Source organism: Kogia breviceps, chromosome 16 (genome assembly GCF_026419965.1).
Source record: "Kogia breviceps isolate mKogBre1 chromosome 16, mKogBre1 haplotype 1, whole genome shotgun sequence".
NCBI lineage: Eukaryota > Metazoa > Chordata > Mammalia > Artiodactyla > Physeteridae > Kogia > Kogia breviceps.
Genome location: NC_081325.1, coordinates 21,470,307 through 21,496,826, shown reverse-complemented (window position 1 = coordinate 21,496,826; position 26,520 = coordinate 21,470,307). Strand labels below are relative to the sequence as shown.

Below are 26,520 nucleotides of genomic sequence, written 5' to 3'. Positions count from 1 at the left end.
TTGCTAAAGTGGTTTAGTAAGTAGAACGGAATGGCGATATTTGGTGCTAGACTAATATGTGTTCATTCCTTTGAGAAATTATACAAAACGTCACTTCGGATGGTCGCCTGACTCCCATCACTTCTCTCCTCTGTACCTAATTCACAGCCGTAGAGCCCCAGGGAGCCACCTCTGACCCAGAAAGATTCTTCCCTCCTGGAAACGATATATTAGCCCCAATTTGGGTCCCTCACTTGTCTTTTGCCATTCGGAACCCCTCCACTGATAACTTGAAATCAAGATGCAGATTCTAGTTTCAGTCAAGCTGCTCTCTTGAAAACAAAGAAGTTAACAACAGTAACATCACTAGCTGACATCCAAAGAACACAAGCTATATGTCAGGAACTCTGCTAAGACTTACAGGTGACATCTCATTTAATCTTTATGGCAAACCTGTGAAGTAAATGCTCTTATTTTAGGAGACTCAAATTGGGCACCATTGGTGGTAACCATTCTTTCCAATAAGAGGCTATGTATCATATTGTTAATCACCCCATCACTTGATTTCAATCTTGTCTTTGCCATTTAATGACTATATGGCTTGGGTAATTTTTTTTAACCTATGAGTCAAAAGTTGATGTAATCTAAATTAGTCCATTATAGGAATGAATAACGGTAATGAAAGATGAGGTCTTAAATTGGACACTACTTTAAGACTCCCATTATAAGGACTGTTTGGAATTCCCATTCTATGTAATATCAACAGAACTTTTGTGGCCCAGCAGGAAATCTGAATACCCATATGCTCTCTGGCTTCCCAAGGCAACCAAGCAAGACAAATTCTTTTCACTCAATGGGTATTTTACATTTCAAAAACCACTTGTGGCACAAGATGAGCATCTGGCACCGTCAACTCTTAACATGTTGGAAATTTTCGTTTCAAATATATTTCTGTTTTATTTTATTTTTAAAAATGCCAGTGAGGCACTGCTAATCGTTAAGACTCAACAGTAATTTTTAAAAGTTCTAGTCTTCTATTTTGGCATTTAAGCTTTTTATCACTCACTTGCATTTCTTTTTTTTTTTTTTTTTTTTTTGTGGTATGCGGGCCTCACTGTTGTGGCCTCTCCCATTGCGGAGCACAGGTTCCGGACGCGCAGGCTCAGCGGCCATGGCTCACGGGCCCAGCCGCTCCGCGGCATGTGGGATCTTCCCGGACCGGGGCACGAACCCGCGTCCCCTGCATCGGCAGGCGGACTCTCAACCACTGCGCCACCAGGGAAGCCCCACTCACTTGCATTTCAATCAATCTTCTAGAATGGTTGAGAGAGAGTAGAATTATGGGGCATGCCCTAGGAGGCAAGTCAATCTTGATTTTTTAAACCTATCTATACCTTAATTTCCTTATCTACTAAATGGATAAATTATAAAATGCTTTTCCCAGTGCTGGCATATACTGAGTGTTTAGTAACTTGTTTATCAGCACTATCATCATCATTATCGTCACATGGATTGGGACACCGAGAAGGCCAGTGTGCATTGCAGAGGTGAGATGGGGAGAGAGAGGAGCCATTGAGCTCCCTATAATGCCCCAGGCCCAGATCTAGTCCGTTTCTGAGGTCTGCCTACATCCCAGTCCTTGGGTTCCATGGGCTACTCCAGATCCTTATTATCCTTACAGAGCTTGCCTTTCTCTTTTTTTTTTTTTTTCCCTTCAGTACTTTTATTTTTTCATTTATTTATCTTTGCCTTGTTTTAAAAGAATTTTTTTTATACAGCAGGTTCTTATAAGTTATCCATTTTATACATAAAGCCTGCCTTTCTTACTTAAGCTTGCTCTATTTTCTTCCTTTTGTTGCAACAGAAACAGCCTTAAAGTTTGTCAAACATTCCCCCCGCCCCCAAGAAAATGTGCTGAACATCCAAGGCCTTTCCAAGCATTTGTGTTAATTTTTAATCAAAAATGTTATTGGACAAAACATTTTTGATAGTTTAGTTACATTTGAATACTTTAAATTTATTTAACTCCATATGTACAGAGTTTATCATTTCAAATGTAATCAATAAAAAAATTATTCATGAGATGTTTTGTGTTGCTTTCTCATACTAAGTCTTTGAAGTCTGGTGTATATTTTATACTCATTGCACACCTCAGTTCAGACAAGCCACATTTCAAGTGCTCAATGGCCCCGTGTGGCTAGTGGCTACTGTACTGGACAGTGTAGCCTCAGATTCTCATTTGGTGACTGTGATTCTAGAGATTTCAAACTTTTGGTCGAAAGAGCCATGCGGAGTCAGGAGACTTGTGTTTGAGATTGTTTTGCCATTAAATAGGCATGTGAATCTGGGCAAGCTACTTCATCTCTTTCAGCCTAAGTTCTTCATCCGTACCATGTTGGTAAGAGGTGCTTGCTCTTCCAGGTCCGTTCACACTCAACCATTCTTTGATCTATAGGCAATGAGATCAAAAAAATATCTAGAGTAGGCACAGTCATGGAGACAAAAAGTAGATTAGAAACTACCAGGGGCTCCTATGGGTGGAAGGCGATATTGCTCAACAGTTACAGAGTTTCTGTTTGAGATGATGAAAAGTTTTGGGAAAGGATGGTAGGTAGTGATGGTTGCACAAGATCGTGAATGTACTTAATGCCATTGAACTGTACTTAAAATGGTTAAAGTGGCAATTTTATGTTACATATGTTTTATGACAATTTTTTTAAAAATTGAAAGACCATATGGTCTCTAGGAAAAGAAATAAAAGATTTTTCCACCCCATGCCAGTTGCAAAAACTGTGTAGTTTAATTTAATATTTCAGAAAATGAGTGGAGCTGTTTTAGGAAGTTTGAGATCAGAGGTCCTCATAAATACCCCCTGTTATGGACTGAATTCTACCCCCCCCAATTCATATGTTGAAGCCCTAACCCACAATGTGCTATATTTGGAGATAGGGCCTTTAAGGAGGTAATAAAGGTTTAATGAAGTCATAAAGGTAAGGCCATGATCCACTATGGCTCTTGTCCTTATAAGAAGAGAGAGACACCAGGGATGCTTGCATCCTGTGAGGACACAGCAAGAATGTGGCCCTCTGCAAGCCAAGGAGAGAGGCCTCAGGAGAAACCCACCCTGCTGATAACCTTGACCTTGGACTTACAGCCTCCAGAACTGCAGGAAATAAATGTCTCTTGTTTGAGCCTTCCAGTCTGTGATATTGTTTTATGGCAGCCCTAACAGACTAAGATACCCCTACACCTATTCCCATCTCCAGCACACACACACACACACACACACACACACACACACACACACACACACACACACACACACACACACTTTTAATACAGAGGAAAGGTAAAATGAACATAAAATGAATAAGGAGGCTTGATATATGGCTTCCTATTAATAAGTGAGATGCTCTTTTAGATCCTTTACAAAGTATCTTAAAGGCACATTCTAGGTGTAGGGACAAGGAAAAGATTAGATTTAATTCCTTTTTCTCACTGTCTTACTCACATATTACTGAAGAGATGCGGGGGCACTTGGCAGAAAAAGAGTCCCTCACTGTTATTTTTTGTTTTGTGTGAAACTCTCTTACCCATATGCTTGCTGCTTCTGTCTCTGCTTTTAACTCTTGTGATACGTAATCATACAAAACCAGGCCTGATCAGGACATGAGATATTTCTGGTTTTTTTTTTTTTTTTGCGGTACGCGGGCCTCTCACTGTTGTGGCCTCTCCCGTTGCAGAGCGCAGGCTCCGGACTCACAGGCCCAGCGGCCATGGCTCATGGGCCCAGCCGCTCCGCTCAGTGGGCACTTTATTGAACAATCTTACCGACGGCTCTTACGAAGAAACCACTAAGTGACTCCCTTGAGCCTGAGGCAGGATCAACTGTTCTTTCCTCTGTTTACTTACTGTATCTGTAGCTCTCTTAAAACAACTAATTTCATGCACATGTTCATTTGAATAGCTTTCAGAGACCCCTCAGTGTGTCAGGCACTGCACTAGGCAATGGTCCCTGCCCTTATGGGGTTTCTGACTTAGCGGAAGGAGGAAATGAAGAAAAAAGGTTAAGTACCGAAAAGTTTTCATATCTACTCTAGGATAATGATGAAATGTTCAAAATCATGAATTTTCACTTCTTTTTCTAAAAGGAAATACAGAAGATCATATACCTAGGACTGTGTAGAGTAAAGGAATGGGAGGAAGAGGATGTTTCTGTGGTTTCAATAGCTGTGCTCCCTTGTCGTCACATGCTCCACTACCAAAAATATGGGTGATTCCAGCTCGTCATTAAGTTCAGTGTTGCTTTGTACTTGTTTCTTAAATGTAGTAACTATGAAACATAGTGAGGGGGTGGTGAACTAACACCTACCTCCCTGAGAGCAGAAAATATCCCCAAATGCCTAAATCAGTGTTCACTAAGTGTCTTAACTCCTTGGAATCAAGGAACAAGGAGCTCCCACAGTGCTGGACACAAGTTTCTCGTTACGATAAAGAAAGAACTTAAGAAAGTGAATAGTGAATACAAAACAAAATGTTCTGGGAATTCCAGGATGGTCCATTGGTTAGGACTCCATGCTTCCACTGCAGGGGGCATGGGTTCAATCCCTGGTTGGGGAACTAAGATCCCACAAGCCAAAGGGAACCCCCCCCGACAAAATGTATTGCAGCACTATAGAAGTCAGTATTTTCCAAAGCAATTGAAAATAAGAGGTACCCACCCAACCCTAGCCTTTGATATGCTCATGATGAATGTTATTTGTTTATGGAAGTAGGAAATTTCACTTCCTTAAGATTTCAGGGAAATCAAATTTTAGAATTTTGAAGCTACAAGGGACCTTAAAGAACTAGTCCAACTTCCTTCTTTTAAAGGTATGGATATGGCAGGGAGGAACAGAGTAAGGGTGTTTTGCTGATTTGAGTCAAACTTCATAGCACTACGTTTAACCAAAAAGTTTCTCATTTAAATTATCTTCTGATTCAGATAGGCCTCCCCTCTAATCAGTTTGAATTAATGGGCTTTTACGAATACCACCTTTTAAATGAAGAGACATTTGCTAGAAATAAAGCAAACAACCTACCACACCAGTGTTTGGAGGCAAAGTTCCTGTTCAGGTCTGTTCCGATGCAAGAATTGTTTTCATGAAAAGAACGGTTCTTTCTCCACATTCGATTCTAAATAAACAAAACACAGGTAACCAGGGCAGCCATGTTTGCAGTACAGGAAAGACACGACTTTTGGGCCTCTCACTGTTATGGCCTCTCCCGTTGCAGAGCACAGGCTCCGGACCCACAGGCTCAGCGGCCATGGCTCACGGGCCCAGCCGCTCCGCGGCATGTGGGATCTTCCCGGACCGGGGCGCGAACCCATGTCCCCTGCATCGGCAGGCGGGCTCTCAACCACTGCGCCACCAGGGAAGCCCAAGAAACGACTTTTAAAGCCTAAGTGGACAGTGTTGTGTTTCTCTCCTTCAACCCCATCTCTTTATCCTGTCACTGTCTTCACAGTACTTCTTGCATATCCCCTGTTCTATCCAGGTCTCAGCTGGGTTCACTCAAACTTGAATCAGCTGAAATGGTGATATTTCATGAGCTTTGACTTATACAAAAAAAAAAAAAAATTTCATTTGGTTTTGCTAGGCTGCTTACTGGCCTTCTTATTTGGCCTTGTTTCCTTTAATTTTATGCATTGTCATTTTAAGTTCCTTCTGCAAAAAGTAAAATAACTTGGTGTTTCAACTCAAATTAAAACTATGAGTCATGAGGTTTTTTTTTAATTGAAATGTATTTGACATATAACATTGTACAAATTTAAGGTGTTCAACATGTTGATTTGATACATTTACATATTGTAATATGGTTGCCATTTTGGGGATAGCACCTCTATCATGTCACATAAATTATCATCTCTTTTTTGTGGTGGGAATAATTAAGATCAAGTCTTTTAGCAAGCTTGATGATTATAATACAAAATTGTTGAGTCATGAGTTTCAATGCTCTCTTTAGATTGAATTCAACACTCACTTAATACCTATAGGAGGCAGAGCTGTGCAGACACCTCTAGCCTGATGGTTCCTTTCATTGTACTGATTCAACTCTGGTTTTTAAATGTAAAGCAGGGCTTCCCTGGTGGCGCAGTGGTTGAGAGTCCGTCTGCCGATGCAGGGGTCACGGGTTCGTGCCCTGGTCCGGGAAGATCCCACATGCCGCGGAGCGACTAAGCCCGTGAGCCATGGCCGCTGAGCCTGTGCGTCCGGAGCCTGTGCTCCGCAACGGGAGAGGCCACGACAGTGAGAGGCCCGCATACCGCAAAAAAAAAAAAAAAATGTAAAGCAAATACTCCATTGGGTTCTTGGGGTAATCTGGGAATTTGATCATGTAAACAGTTGCACAGACTTTGTTTAAGTTCTGGGTTGGGATGATATGGCACATTTTTCCCTATTCCACCAACACTTCTCCCAGTTTGCTTCCAACCCCAGCCCTGTGATTCTGGTAGCAAGAGTTGTTCTGAGGAAATCAAGTTCTCATACTCCAGGGACTAACTGGCAGAGTTAAGATACAAAGGACAGTTGGGGAGTAAGAATATCTAAAAGGTGGCTGAATTCCACTGTGATTCCAGTAAAGGCATACATTTATCGTAACAGCAACCTACAAATGTGACTATTTATTGAACACCAATTTTGTGTTAGGTACCATACTAGGTATTTCTCACTTACTTAGTTCAGGGTTTGCTCACTGCTACGGACAAACTTTTGCTCACAGTAATTCCTCTTCCCTGAGATGACTTTTTCATCAATCTCCTTCACTATTCCTATCTCTTCTGCTTAAATTACCCTCTACATAAAATAATTCCTGTATAATTCCTTATGTATCTAATCACTGCAATTATTCTCATTCCCCTTAATGTCTGTATGTGCTACTCCAGTAGGTTTTTCATATATGTTCAACTATGTTTTTATGTGCCCCTCATTATATTAGAAAGGACTGTACTTCATATTGCTTGAATAATTTTACACGAATCATGATGTTGATGGATTAGAAATAGTAATGGTTTCCAGTAGAGATGAGATGGACCATGATATTCATACTTATGTTCATGATTGAGTTAAAGGGTACTAGGATTAAATTCGCATATTGGTTAGAATGCAATTCTGCTACAATGCACATTCGGTTAGAATGCTGTTCTAATCCTTGCAGTTCATGATTTTACAATCAAAATACCATTCAAACGATTCCTAGTAAGAGTGAATGGATGTAGGCACTGCGCATCAAGGTAGCTAACATCACAAAAAGAGATACGGCCAGACATCGTGCACCTCCTGTTGCGAGAACACACTATCACCGGGAAGTAGTCTCGCCCAAAACGTCAAACCTGAATCTTATAAAGCTTCTAGAATCCAAATATCAAGCTTTAGAAAACACAGAGGACAAAGGAACATGGCAAAGCAATTAGCAAATCCAGACAACAGGAAGCTCTTTTCTTCAATGAAAAAATCTCAAGGAAATAGAGAAGAAGAGAAATGGAGAGAGCATCTACAGATTAAAATAAAAATAAAAGCTATAAACCCATCACAATATATTAGCCTTATTTGGATCCTGAACCAAAGAAAGAAACTTTTTAAAAAGTTATGATACAATTGGAAATTTAAACACTGCTTGGAAATCTTATGCTAGTAAATAATTATTGCTCATTTTTAGGTATAATTGTACTGTTATTTTTTTAAGACCTCTTTTAGAGAGGAATACTGAAATATTTATTGATGAAATGATATGGTATCTGAGATTTGCTTCCAACTAATATGGGTAAGATAGAAGGGAGCTGGGGATATAGATGAAAAAAGACTGGCTGTGAGTTGACTGGCTGTGCGATGGGTACATAGGAGTTTACCATACAATTATTCCCACTCATATATGTTTGAACTTTCCCATAATGAATTTAAAAAATTTTTCATAATAAAACCATTATGCCAGGGTCCAGGATTCTATAAATAATTCAGCCTGTGTATCCTGTATCCCCTGTTTTGTTTTCTTTACCTTCACCTACCTTTTTCCACGTGTAGTCATAACCATCCACATTAACCACCGGCATAACATAGAAATCCATGTGCCTCAGCAGACTGGTAGGCAGATTTTCTTTCCCATGCAAACGAGTTACCTACAAATTCAACCAAGTATATTTGATGACATATCTTTTATGTCCTTCTAAACTTAGTCTGTGTCTTCTTCTTTAACTGAGATATAATTGACATATAATACTGGAACCACACAGGTTTGAACTGTGTGGGTCCACTTGTATGCAGTTTTTTTCAGATCTTTACAGTACTACATGATCTGCATCCACAGATGCAGAACTGTGGATATGGAGGGCTGACTGTAAAGTTATACGTGGATTTTCAAGTATAGGGAGGGTTGGCACCCCTCACCCCTGCATTGTTCAACGGTCAACTGTATTAATTTAAGGTGTATAATATAATGATTCAAAATTTGTCTACATGGTGAAGTGATCACCACAATAAGTCTAGTTAATATCCATCTAGTTACCATCCACTAAACTTAGTCTATTTTTTTTATTTAAAAATTTTTGAGATGTTTAGATTTGCAGATTCAACTTTCAGGAAGAAGTATTAATTCCTTGAGAAGTCTGAACCTCGGGTACTATGTTGCTAAGTGGTGGTAAATGCCCTGGACATGGGACAATTGGTCTTCTTATTTATGGAGGCAGAAAATACAACCATCTATTTTCTAAAACTTCCTTCAAGAAACAAAACGAATTCTTTATTAAAGCCTAAAGCCCACTACAAAGATTTAAGGAAACAAAAACCTATGTTTCCACTCTTTTCACAATAATCCGTCTCAATCAAAGCTTAGACTAAGCTTGTCTTATTCCCACACATGTCTAGATAATATTTTCTGCATTGTCCTTATAAGTTGTGAGCTAAATTTTTGCTAGAATCGAGTTTGTTTCCCAAGCATCAGATCATTCGGCTTTAAAGCCAGTGGTAGCTCTTCCTAGGTACTGGCTATGAGTTTCGTAACAGATATCATCTGACACTGCTCTTCTGTGCTTTAGACTCATACCCAGCTTGGGGTCACATATTTTAACATGATCCAAGGACATCCACATTCTAACGACTGAGAAGTTCACTCCAAAATGACCAAATATAGACATAGCAAAACCACAAAGCCAAATTTCAGCCACTTAGATCATTTCATCTAGGACTAATCTTTGGTATAAATTCTTCATTTGTGGCAACATTGTTACATTTTAATTTGTGGATTAGTTCACAATTAGTTGTTGATTTAAACTTTACTCAAAAGACTTTGTTAAATATTTTTTCATTGTTGATAAACATAAAATGTCTTTTTAAAAAATTGAAGTATAGTCGCTGTACAATTTTATATAAGTTACAGGTGTACAATATAGTGGTTCACAAAAAAAAAAAGGAAACCATCGACAAAACTAGAAGACAACCTACTGAATGTGAGAAAATATTTGCAAATGATATAACCGATAAGGGGTTAATATCCAAGAAAAATGTCTTTTAAATCTTACCTTTGCTATAGCTAAAACTTTACCATCTTTTCTTTAAATATTTAAAATATTATATCCATATTTTCCTAGAACAACCATAATAGTCAAATTTAAATTATTTGCCATAGATAACCACTTATTAAATATGGGAGAAAGGAAAGCAAAAGTACAAGTTACTTTTTAATCTACTATAGGTCAGAAACAAAAGCTTAATGAAAAGGAAGTAATTTTATAGAATGAAAGAGGCAATCTTTTAAATAGCTGAGCCATTAGTTAAATACATTTTTATGCTACAAATTTGTAAATTTATGTTAGAGTCACTTTTCAGTAATAATGTGGCATTCATTATCAGAAAAATAAGATTAGGAGATCTTATTTTCTTTCAAATAAAAAAGCATTTATGATTTTTATTTCTATAATGTTTGCTGAAATTTTAATAGATGTGCTATGGTTGGTTTTTTCTGTCCTTTTCACTCTCTTTATTTCTTTCCTACTTTAGCAATGGTTGTATGGGAGTCTTTCAGCAAAAAGTTAGTCTCTGAGAGATGATCAATGTTAGTCTGAGAATTTCTTGTCTCATAAGCAGGGCTCCAAATAGAATGGGTGAGTGAGGGCTGAAATATAGCCTATACTCTGTGTGTCAAGCCCTACCTTCATGTGTGGTTGCAGCTGAAATCCCAGAGGAAGGGGTGCCTAGCTTTTAACAGCTTTATTGAGATATAATTCACATGCCAGAAAATTCATTTTTAAGTGCACAATTCAGTGGATTTTATATCACAGAGTTATGTAACTATCACCAGTATCTGACTGTAGAATATTTTTATCACCCCGCCCACCAACACCAAAACCCCAAAACCCCTTAGCAATTAGGAATTGCCCCCCTTCTCCTTTCTCCTCTTCCCCCAGCCTGGCAACCACTAATCAACTTTCTGTCTCTGTGGATCTGCCCATTCTGGACATTTCATGTAAGTGGAATAATAAAATATATGGCCTCTTGTGTCTGGCTTCTATCACTTAGCATAATGTTTTCAAGATTCATCCATGTTGTAGCATGAATCAGTACTTCATTCCTTTTCATTGCTGAATAGTATTCCATTGTAAGGATATACCACATTTTATTTATCCACTCATAAGTTGATAGACGTTTGGATTGTTTCCACTTTTTGACTTATGAATAATGTTGCTTTGAACATTTGTAAACATACGTGTTCAAGTCTCCTGGCTATACACCTAGGAGTGGAATTGCAGGGTCAAATGGTAACTCTATGCTTAAACTTTTGAGGAACTGCCAAACTGTTTTCTAAAGTGTCTACACCATTTTATGATCCCAACAGCAATGGATGAGAGCTCCAATTTTTCCACACTCTTACCAATATGTGCTATTATCTGTCTTTTTAAAATTTTAGCCATCCTGGTGGGTATGAAGTGGTATCTCACGTGGTTTTGATTGATATTTCCCTAATGACTAATGATGTTGAGCGTCTTTTCATAATGCTTATTGGCTATTTGTATATCTTCTGTGGAGAATTGTCCTTTCAGATATTTTGCCCTTTTAAAATTGTCTTTTATTTGTCTTCTTACTGTTTATTTGTAAAAGTTATTTATATATTGTGGATATGAGTCCCTGATCATATATATGATTTGCAAAATTTTTCTCCCATTCTGTGAGTGGTCTTTTAACTTTCTTGATAGTGTCCCTGGAAAAGCACAAAGGTTTTTGATTTTGGTAAAGTCCCATTTATCTCTTTTTCTCTTTGGTTGTTGGTGCTTTTGGTGTCATATCTAATAACTCACTGCCTAATCCAAAGTCACAAAGATTTACTACTTCTATGTTTTCTTCTAAGAATTTTATAATTTTAGTTTTTAAATGTAGGTATCTGACCCATTTTTGAGTTAATATTTGCATGGAGTGTGAGGTAGGAGTCTGAATTCATTCTTTTGCATAGGGATAGCTAGCTGTTTGATTCTGCACAAAGGCGCCATCTGGACTGGTGGTGAGCCTGTTCAGGGCCACAATGAAAGAAGATGAGGGTCCAGAGGAAGCGGGAATTGGTGACAATCTGAGGAGCGTCAGCAGGATGAGACCATGATCTCAGGGGAGAGGCTCAGAAAAAGGAAGGATAGAGGGAAAATGAAATGAGGGGACTTCTTAACGCCTGTAAGAGGAGAAGCGGACCCCATTGGAAGACCGACCTGAATGGATTAGCCAGGTAATGTTGCAGAATCCTCACGACCTGAGCTATTTTCCTGATTGGCTAAAGGAAAGATTGGGTTGTACTTGGTAACTGGGCAAACCTGTGTTTCCTTCAGGCATGTGGGGACTAAGGGTAGGGTTACATACACAGACATAGAAAACAAACTTACGGTTACCAAAGGGGAAATGAGGGGAGGGATAAATTAGGGGTTTGGGATTAACATATACACACACTACTATATATAAAATAGATAGCCAGCAGGAACCTACTGTAGAGCACAGGGAACTATACTCAATATTTTCTAATAATCTATGAGGGAAAAGAATTTGAAAAAGAACATATATATATATATATATATATATATATATATGAATCTATTTGCTGTACACCTGAAACTAACATAACATTGTAAATCAACTATACTTCAATAAAAAAAGGCAGGGGTGGGGATAGGGTTACATAGATACAGAGAAATCAAAGAAATGTTCTTAACTAACTTTGTAAAACGTTACTTATAAAATATTTTCAGATATGACATTTATCCAGTTATTTATACTTCAAAAGTAGGCCATCTAGATATCTAATCATGCCATTGAAATAATGTAACTTCTAGAACTCTATAAGCCTCATAATTCTGATAGTATATCAACTGTTTAAAGATATGATTTTTTAAAATAACATTTTCAACCAAGTTGATCATGTTCATGGATCTAATTCTTTACTATTAATTTTTGATCTGTGTATCATGGGGCTCTCCAAGCATGTGTTATCTGATGAGTTTTCACAGTATTCTATAAATATATTTACACTTATGGTTTTTCTATCTAGTGAATGAATCACTCTTCATGAGGCTGGTCGCTACAGAAATTATACCTGACACACAAAGACAATACATAAATATTTGTTGAAGGAATGACTCACCAGTCAGATAAGTAACATAATTGAAATTACTGTCTTACTTTTTAAAACAAAAAGCAAGAAGAAAGATGAGGACGGAGGGTGCCAGAGGAGAGCACAAGAGCAAGTGAGCACTTCGAGGGCAGGAGATTAAGGCTCAACTAATTCCTATCAGCTGGACCTGTGACAGATGATTACTCAGCTCTCTTTGCCTGGGGGATGCTGAAGTTTTGTCTTTCTTTTACAATCCTAGACAAGAACAACAATGCCTGCCAACAAATTAACCAATAACCATTTGACAGAGAATAAATTAGTACATACAGGCATATAAGACACTGTGAATGGAAGATCTTGAAATAAACTGTTATTCTCATGACAATTAGAAATACAGCAAAGAGCTATAAGTCCCAGTTTTCTCCAATCTCTAAGTATGGATGGATAATTTAGACCTTCCCCAATGGCAAGAAAGTAGCCCAGTTGTAGGCACTGTTTAAGTCCTCTCTGGACCCCAGAGCTGTATTTCAGCCTGAACCTGCAGCATTAATTTGAATTTCAAATACAAGAAGTGGATGTTCAGCGCTGATTAGGTGGACCAAAAAATACACAGTTACGGGGAACCAAAATAAATGACTTTAGAAATTAGCATTGCCCTTAAAAAGCTAAGAAAAGTGTTAAGTTGGAAAGGAAAGAACAGCAATTCAATGTTATAACAATTCAATGTTATAAGAACCAAAAAAAAAAATGACTTCAAAGATAATCATTGTCCTTAAAAAGCTAAGAAAAGTGTTAAGTTGGAAAGGAAAGAACAACAACTCAATGTTATAACAATTCAATGTTATAAGGTGAGTTTATTGTCCAAATAGCATAACCTAATTTCATCCAAAACCATTTTCAAATCCATCTTTAAGCTAGTCAGAAAAGCAGGTTATTATTTTTAAAAATCACTTAACACTGAACAGATAGGACCTCTGAAAAGGCAGCTTGACTATACCATGTCACCATCATGGCCAATACATTTTTTTCCCATACTTCCTAAAAACCTTCCGTGTATACCGATCGTGCTACTTTAGCACTTGCTCGCATGCCGACCAAATAAACACCCACATCTCTTACAGAGTACATGGTGAGAGAATAAAAGTGACTGGATATGGCATCACACTCATTTTAAAGCAAAAAAAAAAAAAATTATAATAATAATAAAAGAAAGTCCAAGACGAGAAACTGTAACACAGAGAGAGAGAGAGATCTGAGGTACATGGTAATCAACATAATGGAAAAAATCCAATGGCTCGGTGATCTGCCGGGGATTTCACAGTAGGCCAGCAATTAAAAGAAACCAAAAAACAAAAACACGAGAACTTTTTTTTTTTTAAAGGATAGGCACCTGTCAAAATACACTGGCTACTGTAATGGCTACAGTCAGTAAGGCACTTCTTTCCCCAAATTAGGCTACAGGCAAAGGGATAAATGTGGCAGCTCCAGCATGCGTGTGTATGTTTGCCGATGGCTTCTGGAAACCTAAGCCAAGAATCGGGTCTGACAGCCCAGCCAAGTCTAAAAGCAGAGACACACGGATACAGAACGGTGGATCTGGCTGAAGTGAACGTCCTGGGTCGTTCAGAACCCAGAATCATGAAAAGCCACGTGGGATGAGGAAGCCATACACATACATCCTCTTGAATCTCCCGGCCCTGTTGTGTAAAAAACGGGTGACAGGAACTGCCCCGAGCCCCCCGTGCTCCGTGGCTACAGAGCGCCTGCTGCCTGAAGACGCTCTCAGCACTAATTTCCCTTTTAAAGCTATTCTCAGGGTGGGACTGTCTCAAAGATAAACAAACAAGAATCCTTTTGGCTTAGAAGCCAACTGGCTTACTCAGATTTCTTCCCCATTCTTTTTTTTTTTTTTTTTTTTTTTTTTTTTGCGGTAAGCGGACCTCTCACCGTTGTGGCCCCGCCCATTGCGGGGCACAGGCTCCGGACGCGCAGGCTCAGCGGCCACGGCTCATGGGCCCAGCCGCTCTGCGGCATGTGGGATCTTCCCAGACCGGGGGACGAACCCGTGTCCCCTGCGTCGGCAGGCGGACTCTCAACCACTGCGCCACCAGGGAAGCTCTCCTCCCCATTCTTACCTACCATTTCCACTCCACCAATATTCTCTTCTTGAGCTAGAAAATCATTATTTACATGAGCTAAGGTGCGAGTCTATTTCTTCTCCCAGCCCTGCCCCCCTGTGGCCCGTGGAGGGAAAATTCCTCTGCCCTCTTTGAGAAAGTCATCCAATGCTGCTACCGTCCCAACCCGGCACTGCCGGGGCTCCCAGGGCAGCGTGGACATGGCCCTGGGGCCGGGCGGCAGCCCCTTAGGTAGGGAAGACCCCGATGGCCGCAGCCGGGGTGGCGTCCCCTGGGAGCCACGCGTGCCCGCCTCGGATGCTGAAGGAGGCCGAAGGGGGACCGGGCTGGGGGACGCAGGGGGCTGCTCGGTGGGGTGGGGCAGTTCCGGAGGACAGCATCCTCGGACTGAAGCCCCTTCTCTCAGCCTGGGGGGCGGGGGCGTTCGGCTGAGGCATCGGTGCCCTGTCCCCGCCTGCAGGCTTCTCGGATGTTAGGGAACCGCATCACATACGGACTTTTCATTCATTCAGAACTGCGGCAAGAGTTGGAGGAGAAAAAAGAACCTCATCGGCAGTTTATCATATTTGTGGAATAACAAACTTAATCTTACAAAGATTCAGCAAGGGCTTCCCTGGTGGCGCAGTGGTTGAGAATCCGCCTGCCGATGCAGGAGACACGGGTTCGTGCCCTGGTCCGGGAAGATCCCACATGCCGCGGAGCAACTAAGCGCGTGAGCCATGGCCGCTAGGCCTGCGCGTCCGGAGCCTGTGCTCCGCAACGGGAGAGGCCACAACAGTGAGAGGCCCGCATACCGCAAAAAAAAAAAAAAAAAAAAAAAATCCAGCAAGTGGGTGGAGGGAGAGGGTAACGTGTAACCGGAGGGAAGAGATGTCAGGGTAGGAGGGACAGCAGCTAGGGACAACTTTACCGATATGCATTGGAGTCCCTACGAATCGGAGTTTCTTTCCAGTCCTTTTCAGGTTCGGTGACAGAATGAAAAAGAAATATTCTTCCCCTCTCGCTTTGCATGTTTCTCTCTCCACTAAATGCTGCTCCCTTCATTATCTAAAAATGAACAAAACTATCCAGGTTGGGGAAGCTTCCAGATCATCAAGTGGCTATGTTTAGGGTCTGGCAGTTGGGAACTTTTCAGTAGGCTGGGGGATTCTGCAGTTCCGTTGGTGGGAAGAGAAGATTAGGTGAGGCAGATGAAGGTAGGTAGAGATTTATTTGTCCAGATAGATACAGAGACATTTGTGTGGATACAGAGACAACAAAAACCATTATCAGAAGGACACATACTTCAAGTTATTTTTCCAGTGGCAATAGCTCTTTGTATGAATCAGTGTAGAGGACATATATGCCCACTTTATAGGATCTGAAGCATAATTTTTATGGTTTTCATTTATTATAGAGGTTTACAGTCATTATAATTTTTACTCTTATGGTGTACTCTTTGTCTCATATATGGATTTTTTGATGCCGAGGCCTTCTTCGGGGACAAAATTCCCTATTATGATATATGGGAAAATACGATCTGCTCTGTAATGTTGCTTTATGTTCAATTTCTAAGGGCAGAGTATGGCAAAAGATATCTGCATAATTCAAATCAAAAGAAAAAAATTCATTGGGGCTCAATTCTGATAATTGCTTCAGTTCTTTCTTTTATTTAGGAAACATACCACAATGGCATACTATTTCTTAATTATGTTCCAGTGTTTAGCACCAGCCAGAAATGTAGAAAGGATAAGACAGACAATCTTTAGGGTAATTTAAATGCTTAAAGTCTTGGTTCTCAAACTTAATATGCATAAAAGTCACCTGAGAAGATTGTGAAGATGGTAGATACCCAAGTCTCAACTCCAGACATTTTAAGTCACGAATTCTAGGATGTGACCTGGGAAAATGCATCTACTAAACAGGCCAGTTGATTCTGATGCAAGTGGTCTTAGGCCACATATTGGGAAACTCTGGCTTAAGAGAATGTGAATACTTACAGAGTCTATGAACCACAAGCAGAAAGCAGGAGAGATCCACTCTCTGGCATGGATTCCACAGTCAATCCACATGGCATTTTTGGCCCTTTGTTCTTTTCTAGAAACCTGCACAGAGAAAATCAAAAGACAGTAAAAAGAGGCTTCAGGATAATAACTTCCACATATATAGTGCTTCTACTTAATCCTTTTTAGCAAATCTATGAAATACACGTTATTCTCTGCATTCCCTTGAGAATTCTCAAGGGAAATTAATAGCTGGTGTGATTAAAGGATAGTAGCTAAGGTCACATAGCTGGTGAGGGTTGGGACTGAGGCCTGAAGCCAGGACTCGATTTAAAACTCTTTTTTCTTTAACTTTTATTTTTTTAAATGTTTAAATTTTTTTATTGAAGTATAGTTGATTTCGTCTTGTGTAAAGCTCTTTTTATTCCCTCACAATCCCCTTGCGATACCAGAGCTGCATGAGGTGGGTGTAGAAGTAGACCCCACAGAATTAGTGTTTCAGGGCATACCTTCACACTCTAGTTAGAATTAAGTGGTTATGTGTTGGGTGTGCAGCTTTCTGTGGGAGGGGTGGGACAGAGAAAGGCTTGGGAGAGGAAAGCCAGTGGTCCAAGATAAACTTGGATTCCCTCACCATTTTCCCCGGGTGCACACTCTTAATGTGTAGATTATTTCCCTATTTCACACCAAAATAATCACACATCTAGCTTTACACCAATTTATTACCAACAGGTCTGGGGACAGAGGCCTCATTCTGATTTACCATCTGGGGGACTAGTGGAGCTGCCAGCTTTCTGGAATAAGAACTCCCAACCCTTCCTCCATGATAGGCTTTGATGTCTTTAGAAGAATTCTCAACACCACCTCCAAACAAAATGAATCATAATTCATTTGCTTTTAAACATTAGTTAGACACACATTTTAGAGTATGGAGGGAAGCGAGAAGAGTGTTGCAAAATCAAACAAATATGTGGGGTTGGAATTCCAAAACAAGAAAAAGAGAGAGTTCTATTTTTTTTTTTTTTTTGTGTGGTATGCGGGCCTCTCGTTGTTGCAGCCTCTCCCGTTGCGGAGCACAGGCTCCGGACGCGCAGGCTCAGCGGCCATGGCTCACGGGCCCAGCCGCTCCGCGGCATGTGGGATCTTCCCAGACCGGGGCACGAACCCGTATCCCCTGCAACGGCAGGCGGACTCTCAATCACTGCGCCACCAGGGAAGCCCGAGAGTTCTATTTTTAAATTGCCGTCTATTCCACTCAGGGAGGTTCTTCTTAACTAACCCGGAGCTGGTGATATCCAATAAGAAGGCAAGTGAGAAAGTCAAATGGCTTTGGCCACAAAGGGTCAAATCGTACAAAGAGGAGAACTACCCAGCTGATTTAATCTACTCAATGTAAAAGAAAATCCTGAGTTGTCTGCACTAGTTGCCTTACTCGACCTTCTGTTTTACTGTGCTGAGCAAATTCCCTTGGTGCCGGTCCTGACACTGGGAAGATGGAGGAATCCCAGAGACTCACATGACGTGCACATCCTTGGTTGAGTACGACTGGGAGTAATGCGTGCAGAAAGCATGGTTTTCCAACAGGTACGTTAGGTCCCGGAAACACAAGTTCCAAAGAGCATACACAACACGGCTGAAAGTAAACGTCATGGGTGGGTAGGCCATGATTACATGGACCAGTCTGGTTGAGCAACTCAGAAATTGGGTCCTCTGCCAAGAGGACCCAATTTTCCTACGTCTGCCTTGAGTTTGCACTGCAAGTTCTTGTCAGAAGAGATGAAAACCCAGAAATCCTGAGTCAAAATCTTATCTTTGGATGATCGAAGAGGCCCACCTATCACAATCTAGATGATGTTGGGAAACTATGTATAAATTAAATGTTCCTAAATCGGATGTATTTTTCCAATGATTAAATTTGTTTCCAGAGCTTCTTTCTAATTTATTTTATTTTTATTTATTTTTTCTTTAGGGGAAAGAGTGGTTAAAAGAACAGAACTGCAGAATTAGCAATTAACAGGCAGGAATTAGTTTGGTTTCATGGCTCCCAATACTCTTCCTGTGGCCACATTCACTGACTTTACTAAGGCCAATTTATTCAGCTGAAAATAAAGAACCAGACAGGTGGTGACTGAAGCAAAAGCTATCATATCAGCCCTGCTGCCCCAAATCCCAGCATTTCCCTGGTTCCTATCCTTTCCTAAGTTTTGCTCTTCAACTCTTTCTTTGGTTCTAAAAACTGTATCAATGTCAATATTTGTTCAATCACAGATTCCCCTACTCTTTTTTTTTTTTGCCTAAGTCAGTTAGTGAGCGGTGGTGGTGTTAATAAAACAGGATTTGAAATTTAATCTAGACCGCTCCCCTCATTTTATGAAGGGAGGCATTAAAGCCCAGGAAGGTTAAATGGCTCATCTATGTCACAGAGTTGATACTCTCAGACCAACACTACATTAGTAAAGGAAAAAAATTTAAAGGTAAGAACCAATCCCTAAATAGCTGGATATTCAAGTTGAGGAACACTTACAATACACATATTTCCAGAACTCAAAAAAAAAAAAAATCCAAGTAATAACAAGCACTGCTGGAGAATTAACACATTCCCCCAAAGTTGAAAGGTCAATGACTCTTCCCACAACATACCTTTAAAACATAAAGTGGGTACTTCTCATATGAGGATCCAATGTGGATTTTTTCAACCATATCAGGATACCTCTCAGTCATAACTTCTATCCAAGAATAGATCTATCAGAGCAGAAACCAGCAGTCACAGAGCAAGTTCAAAGCATTTTCTTGACAAAGGAAACAGACCACTTCTTCGAGAAAGGGCAATCCCTCGAAAACACTTGTTATGTGGAGAGAATGAGGGAATAAAACACTTGGAGTAGGGTGTTTCTTCTTCTGTTTAGAAAAATCAATAAAACTAAAGTTTTGAAAAATATCAGGGTTTAGGGAAAAAGTACTAAGAAACTTAGGACAAAGTAGGAAAAGATAATCTTCAAAGCAGCGCTCCTTAAGTTATTTTTAAAGGCTCATCACATTGAATCCCTGCCTCTGTGTATGAAATCCTCTTTACCATTCAAGAGTTCATTTCGATATGAGATTTTAAAAAAAATATCCATTTTTCAAGAGTAACCTAAGGAAGTCCTGGGCACCGTCTTTGAACAGGATAAATCGAGGTGCCATTATTTCTTACTGAAGACCTGTGGACTCACAACAAAATCTGTGAAATGATGAGAAGCAAAGGGGAAAACAGTCTGGAGAAAAAAAATTTCTCTTCTACCCAGGGAAGGAGTTTGATTCTGGACCTCTCTCCTGGGTGGAAGTCTAGCGGTCTGTGATTCTGTCAAGATTATAATAGAAAGAAAAAACAAAAATTTCTGGGTCTGACTTTAGGCTAGTGCCCACCTGGAAGCAGGCACTGAATGATGGAGCCTGGCCATGTTTTAATGTAGGCCAACTTCTCAGGGGCCATTTTTAAACTTTTACACCTTCTGCAGTGGGAATGACCAACCCATGGCCTTATCTCTGGGAACTTTTCTAGAGGCAATTTCAAGTAGCAATCCTAGCTGATGGGAACGGGAGCACCATTTACCCTTGGATCCTCTTAGAAGAACATAACTAGGGTGAGTGGTATGTGGGAGTGGTTGTCTTGTGCTGAGAGTTCAGATGCTCCTGGAAGGCCTACCTGCTGCCAAGTACCAGTGCTGTCAGTGTCTGAGGTGCCGGAAATTTAACCATCAGGAATTTCCTCATTGGGCCTCTGTTTACTGTGTTACTCCTCTAAGGCATGCATACACCTGAGAGAACTATTACATCAAACTAGTTTGTGTTACAGCGTTGATGGTTCAGTAGATTTCCTCCGACAGGGAGGCTGTGTGATATAAAGGCAGCTTTACGGAAAACGTAATTCATTTCACAATCTGCGGTAATGATGCGGTATCCTTGGAATAACTCTCTTCTTTTGCCATTTGTTTTAAGTGATGTTTTTCAAGTCATTTGTTTCTCTCCCCTGTAGGGGATGACTTAAAATTTCCTAGAGAGAGTCAATGGCAAAAGAAACCCCTCTTGCCCCTCAAGTGAACGTGTGGTGAGGACTGAAGGAGAGATCAGTGTTGAAGGGGAAGAAAGGACTTGGCAGACTTTCCGGGGAGCAAGATTGCCATGGTTCCTACAAACCTCTTAGAGAGGATTAGGCGTGGGAGCGAGGAGAGGTCCAAACTGTTTTCTGGAATGTCATTGTAATGAAACGAATTGTGTTCCCCCTCAAATTCATATGTTGAAGCCTTAACCTCCAATACCTTAGAATGTGACTGCATTTGGAGTTAGGGCCTTTAAAGAGGTAATTAAGTTGAAATGAGGCTGTTGGTGTGGACCCTAATCCAACCTGACTGGTGTTCTTATAAGTGGAGATTCGTTCCGACAGAGAGATGCCAGGGATATGCACATACAGAGAAATGGCCGTGTGAGGACACAGCAAGGAGGCAGCCGTCTGCAGGTCAAGGAGAGAGGCCTCAGAAGAAACCAGCCCTGCTGACACCTGGACCTTGGACTTCCAGCCTCCAGAACTGTGAGAAAGTAAACTTCTGTTGTTTAAGCCACTCAGTAAATGTCACTTTGTTATGACCGACTAATACAGTTGATGGCAAACTAATACTTTTTTCCTCCCATGTCTTTCCAACTCTTTCCTGGGGTGAGGGTAAGAAAAAAATAAGCCCTTTGAACAAAGTATTTAAAATATACCAGAAAAAAAATTTTTTTTTAATGTTCATATCCTTTATTTATTTATTTAGGCTACACCATGCAGCTTGTAGGATCTTAGTTCTGCAACCAGGGATTGACTGTGGGTCCTCGGCCATGGAAGCACACAGTCCTAACCACTGGACTGCCAGGGAATTCCCAGAAAAATGTTTTAAAATCCCTCTGTTTAAGGCATTCCACTCTTCCCACCAAACCCAACACAGCATTGACACAGCTAGGTTCTCCATTTGCAAATTGTGCCTACCCAGCCTCTCCACTCTGGACCTCAAGTTTGCTGATGCAGGGCTGATGTAGGAGGCTGGAGGGAGGTGGTCTAGGTGGAATAGACAGAGGCAAGGTAGGAGAGAGAAAGGGGAGGGTTGCAATTTTAAGATCCCCGTCAACCAGCCAGGTACATCGGTTCTAGAAGCACACTGAGTTCTGGTTTAACTAACTGGAAAAGAACAGATGCTTTTGAAGATTCAATAGAAAACTTTCTTATTACTTAAGCCTTAGATGTCTTAAAAATATGGATATGGTTCTTAACAGTTTCTGGGCACCTAGCCAAAGATGATAAAAATACTTGTATTAAGGAATATAGCAGCATACTCCTATGAAAGAATAGAAGGTATCAAGGGATTTGTACTACCTGGAGTATATTATATTGAAAAGAAAGTGCTCCAAGGGGTTCAACTAACAAATATGGGGAAATGGCTCTTAAGAGTATGATGTGAAAGCTTACGGAAGCCAGCTGAACATTGATATCTTGCTTAGGTTCCCTCTAGAAAAATCAGAACCTATAAGTACTAATAGGAAAAAAACCAATTTCTTAAATATTAAAACAAAGGCATTATCAACATTATTATTACTATTATTACTTAAATAGGTTCTTTCTGAAAGGAATAAAATGCACTTAAATACTTTATTGTGTATTAAATATAAGTGAATAAATTCCTTCAATTCAGTGAGATAATATGGCGATTATTCAGTAAGAGTACAATTAGGATAATGGTCTAAGGAGACATGATTAATTGGACTGTTAATTTTTTTGTGGCAGTTTCAATAAAAAGGCCCTATTTTCTTTTTTTTTTTGGCGGTACACGGGCCTCTCACTGCCGTGGCCTCTCCCGTTGTGGACCACAGGCTCTGGACGCGCAGGCTCAGCGGCCACGGCCCACGGGCCCAGCCGCTCCGCGGCACGTGGGATCTTCCCGGACCGGGGCACGAACCCGTGTCCCCTGCATCGGCAGGCGGACTCCCAACCACTGTGCCACCAGGGAAACCTAAAAGGCCCTATTTTTAATTTCCTGTTGTTCCTTAGAATGCAGTGTTACTCCTAACAGAGATACTCTTAGCTATGGACAAACAGGCTGCTTAGAGGCAATTTCCAAAATATGATGCAATCTTCCCAGGGACGATATCTACAAAAGGATGAATTACTTCTGTATAATCAACCTAATTGTGATTTTTTTTTTTCACCCTCTTCCAGCAATTATGATTCTCTAATAATTTCCCATGGCTGAAATGGCAATGCTCGTTAAACGAAAATAGGAATTTTTGAGAGAAACGTGACAGCTTACCTCATTTAGTGAGTGATACTGTTCATAGTAGGAGGAGGAGGCCCGGGGGCTGATGGTGTCATTGGAAGTCTGCTGCCGGATAAGATCTTCCACATTTTCCAACAAGACCCTGGGTTATGAAACAGGGCATGAGCTTGTTGCCAAAGAGGGCTCTGATTGTCCTGCATGGCCCATTGCAGGCACAACAGGCGAGCAAGGGGGAAACGTCACCAAGAAATCTAACAAGCACGAGGTGAAAACACCTGCCAGCTAACATTATGATAAGCTGAAATACACAAGCCCTCTGGGTAGAGCCTCATGGGCATTGGAGGGAGAGTGGCTCCTATGGGGTATGTTTTCAGGGCCTCCACAATCTCACCCCTTCTCCAACATTACCAACATTTCTCGACTGTGACTCACGAGTGTGTTTCATGTGAACATACAGGTTAATGGATAATGTTGTTCAATCCAGAGGAACACTGTATTCTGTTTTCAGTTAAGGACCGAGGAGAAGCAGAAAGCCTTTTCTTTTTATTTTTCCCTGTGAGTCACTGACCTACACCAGATGCATGTATAGGTATATATATGCATGTATAGGTTCTGCCTGGCCAAAGTTGGTCAAATCTCTAGAGACATAAGAGCACAGGAATAAGGAAGGTACAGGAAAGTGATCTCATTTAATTTCTCTTGCAAAGGATCACACAGTTAACTAGGCACAAACATCTTTTTTTTTTTTTTTGCGGTATGCGGGCCTCTCACTGTTGTGGCCTCTCCCATTGCGGAGCACAGGCTCCGGACGCGCAGGCCCAGCGGCCATGGCTCACGGGCCCAGCCACTCCGCGGCATGTGGGATCTTCCCGGACCGGGGCACGATCCTGTGTCCCCTGCATCGGCAGGTGGACTCTCAACCACTGCGCCACCAGGGAAGCCCGGCACAAACATCTTAATTGAGACAGACTGAAGCCATTCTGTCACCTGGGGTGAACAATTGAAAGTTAGCTGTCATACTAATAAAGCTTTCTTTACTTTTACTTAGGTCAGGGGGTAAAAGCCAAGGCTTTGACATCAGAAAGGTCTGAGTATGACTCCTAGCTCCGTCACGTTCTAGCTGGGTGACCCTGAGAAATTCCTTTGAAAATTTTTTTCATATACACAATGAGGATAGTATTTACCTCACAGGATTGAATAAGGATTAAACGATACAATGTAAAGAAAGGCTCAGCACCTTTCCTGGAAGGCAGAAAACACCAATAACATATTATTAATAATAATCATAGTGTATTATCCAAGGGTTGCCCATTGATACACAGAAGAGAGCATGGCCTCGAGGAAGTGTCAGGGCAGCAGAGGAACACTGGCTACGGGGCAATGGCTACAGAAAGGAGATGTGGACAGGAGACTCCAAAAGGAAGAAGGCATGGACTCTGAACAGAAATAATACCTAATGCAAATTTTAGTCTAGGGCCAGACATGCCAGAATGTTCACTGACCTTGTGAAGGGAGCAAAATCTCCTTCGGCAGCTGCTTTTTCAAGAGATACCGCAAAGCCTACTAAAGTGAATGACAATTTTGCTCGCCGAGTCCAGGCACAGAGTAGAGGAGCTATAAGAAGGAAGGAACTGGGAGGAACGGTAAGAGGCTCCTCAGATCGTTGAGTCTAAGGGTCCTTTTCAGATAAGGGAGCAAAAGGTCATGAGAGGTAAAACCACTTGTCCAGGGTCACAGAGCTAGCCCCTTGGGCTTCATCACCGATCCGTTCTAGAAATTTCCATGTGGCCATGTTTAATGTAAGTATTTATTTTCCCAGGAAGCAATGACACACCATCCACTAGTAAAATGCATCATAGGTGCTTAGAATAGCTGCTCAGTAAATATGGAACCATGCCTACCTGAACGGAATTCTGCTCTCATTTAAATGGGCTTTCACGTTGCTTACATCAGACGCATTCACAAAAAAATGGACTTCTTTGCTCTTCGTAATAAATTCAGCTGTTACTGGCTGCCAGAGGACAATCTGCAGTTTCAAGGGGGAAAATTGATAAAAACAAAGACCGTTTTTCACATCATTACCGTCTGTAGCTAAAGCCATAAAAGGGTTTTTTGTTGTTGTTGTTTTGCGGTACGCGGGCCTCTCACTGTTGTGGCCTCTCCCGTTGCGGAGCACAGGCTCCGGACGCGCAGGCTCAGCGGCCATGGCTCACGGGCCCAGCGGCTCTGCGGCATGTGGGATCCTCCCAGACCGGGGCACGAACCCGTGTCCCCTGCATCGGCAGGCGGACTCTCAATCACTGCGCCACCAGGGAAGCCCAAGGGTTTTTATAAGGGAAATAAAAAAGACATTCCTGGTCACTGGTCCCCATTTACACATGTGGTAGTGTAAACATTTATTTTACTGGGGGCTTGTTTTATCCTTTTCTGTAACCCCAGTGGCTAAAGAGGGCCTGGAACTTACTAGGTACTCAATAAATATTTGGTGAGGCAATGAACTAATGAATGAATTTATGAATGAATATATTTATGGCCCAACTGTAGAACTGGATGTGTATGTCAAATGTTTAAAGAGAAATGAAAGTTTGTCTAGAAAGTTGATTAAATGTCGCTTTTCTTTAATAAAAATTCCATATCCTTAATACTATTATGATGTTAGTGTTCTTTTTCTTTAATCTAATTGTCTTTGGGAAATGTCTTCCCATACATAATATTTAAATTTTTTTTTTCTATTTTACTGAGCTTTTTTAAAGCACTTTCACACTCATTGCCTTTGATCATTATAACAACATTTTGCCATAAACTAAGCAGGTATTATTATTTTCATTGTTTAGATGAAGAAATTAAGGCTCGAAGCTAAGTCGCCTAAAATCACACACCAAGAAGTGGGAGAACAAGGTCTAAGTCCTGAATCTCAGATGCTTCCTCTGGCAGTATTTCCTCTGTCCATGGTGTGGTGGCTCTGAGGACGCGCCGGGCAGCTCTTCTGTTGGGAGAGGCTTAGTTCACTAACCTTCCCCGCTGTTGTCCCTCTTGATTCCCCCCTGGCTTCTCCAGGGCTGCAGCCAGCCAATGGCAGAGCACTGCGGGTGTATTATTGCAGCCCCGCGCCTGCTAGATTAGGGTTTCCTCTTACAGATGTCTTTGGCTTAAGGATTTATCATCGTCCAGCCAAAACTTCGCTAGGACTGCCCTGTGGTCTAGAGGTTGTCCACTCACAACCCTCCTTTCTGCACACATGTCAGAGCTGCTTGATGGTCTGTGGGTACTCCCTGCCACCTCCAGCTCCCTCCTCTTCATCCTAAACAAGCAGCCCCCATAACAAGTCTCTCACATCTCTAATATCGTTTAGACCTCTGCTTCTCAGACAGCCCTAACCCAACAACCATGGAGCCATCAATATTCTATCAGGATATTTTGTAATGTATCGGTTTTCTATTTTCTGGGGAGTTGAGTCCCAAGCATGAAAATTTTAATAAATTTTCCTTTGCGTTTTTGATGCTTACACCTTGGTTAAGT

At 41.1% G+C, this 26,520-nt stretch overlaps 1 protein-coding gene across 1 annotated transcript in view; it reads right to left on the bottom strand.

The window, feature by feature from the left end:
- CPB2 (carboxypeptidase B2) overlaps positions 1–26,520 on the bottom strand; it is a 35,127-nt gene that overhangs the window by 8,191 nt on the left and 416 nt on the right. The window contains exons 2-7 of the mRNA XM_059041871.2: positions 24,903–25,027; positions 23,035–23,143; positions 19,358–19,459; positions 16,715–16,819; positions 8,024–8,134; positions 5,061–5,154 (exon numbers count right to left, since the gene is read on the bottom strand). Coding sequence (XP_058897854.2) covers positions 5,061–5,154; positions 8,024–8,134; positions 16,715–16,819; positions 19,358–19,438 — 391 coding nt within the window. The 5' untranslated portion in view covers positions 19,439–19,459; positions 23,035–23,143; positions 24,903–25,027. The remainder of the gene's footprint in view (positions 1–5,060; positions 5,155–8,023; positions 8,135–16,714; positions 16,820–19,357; positions 19,460–23,034; positions 23,144–24,902; positions 25,028–26,520) is intronic.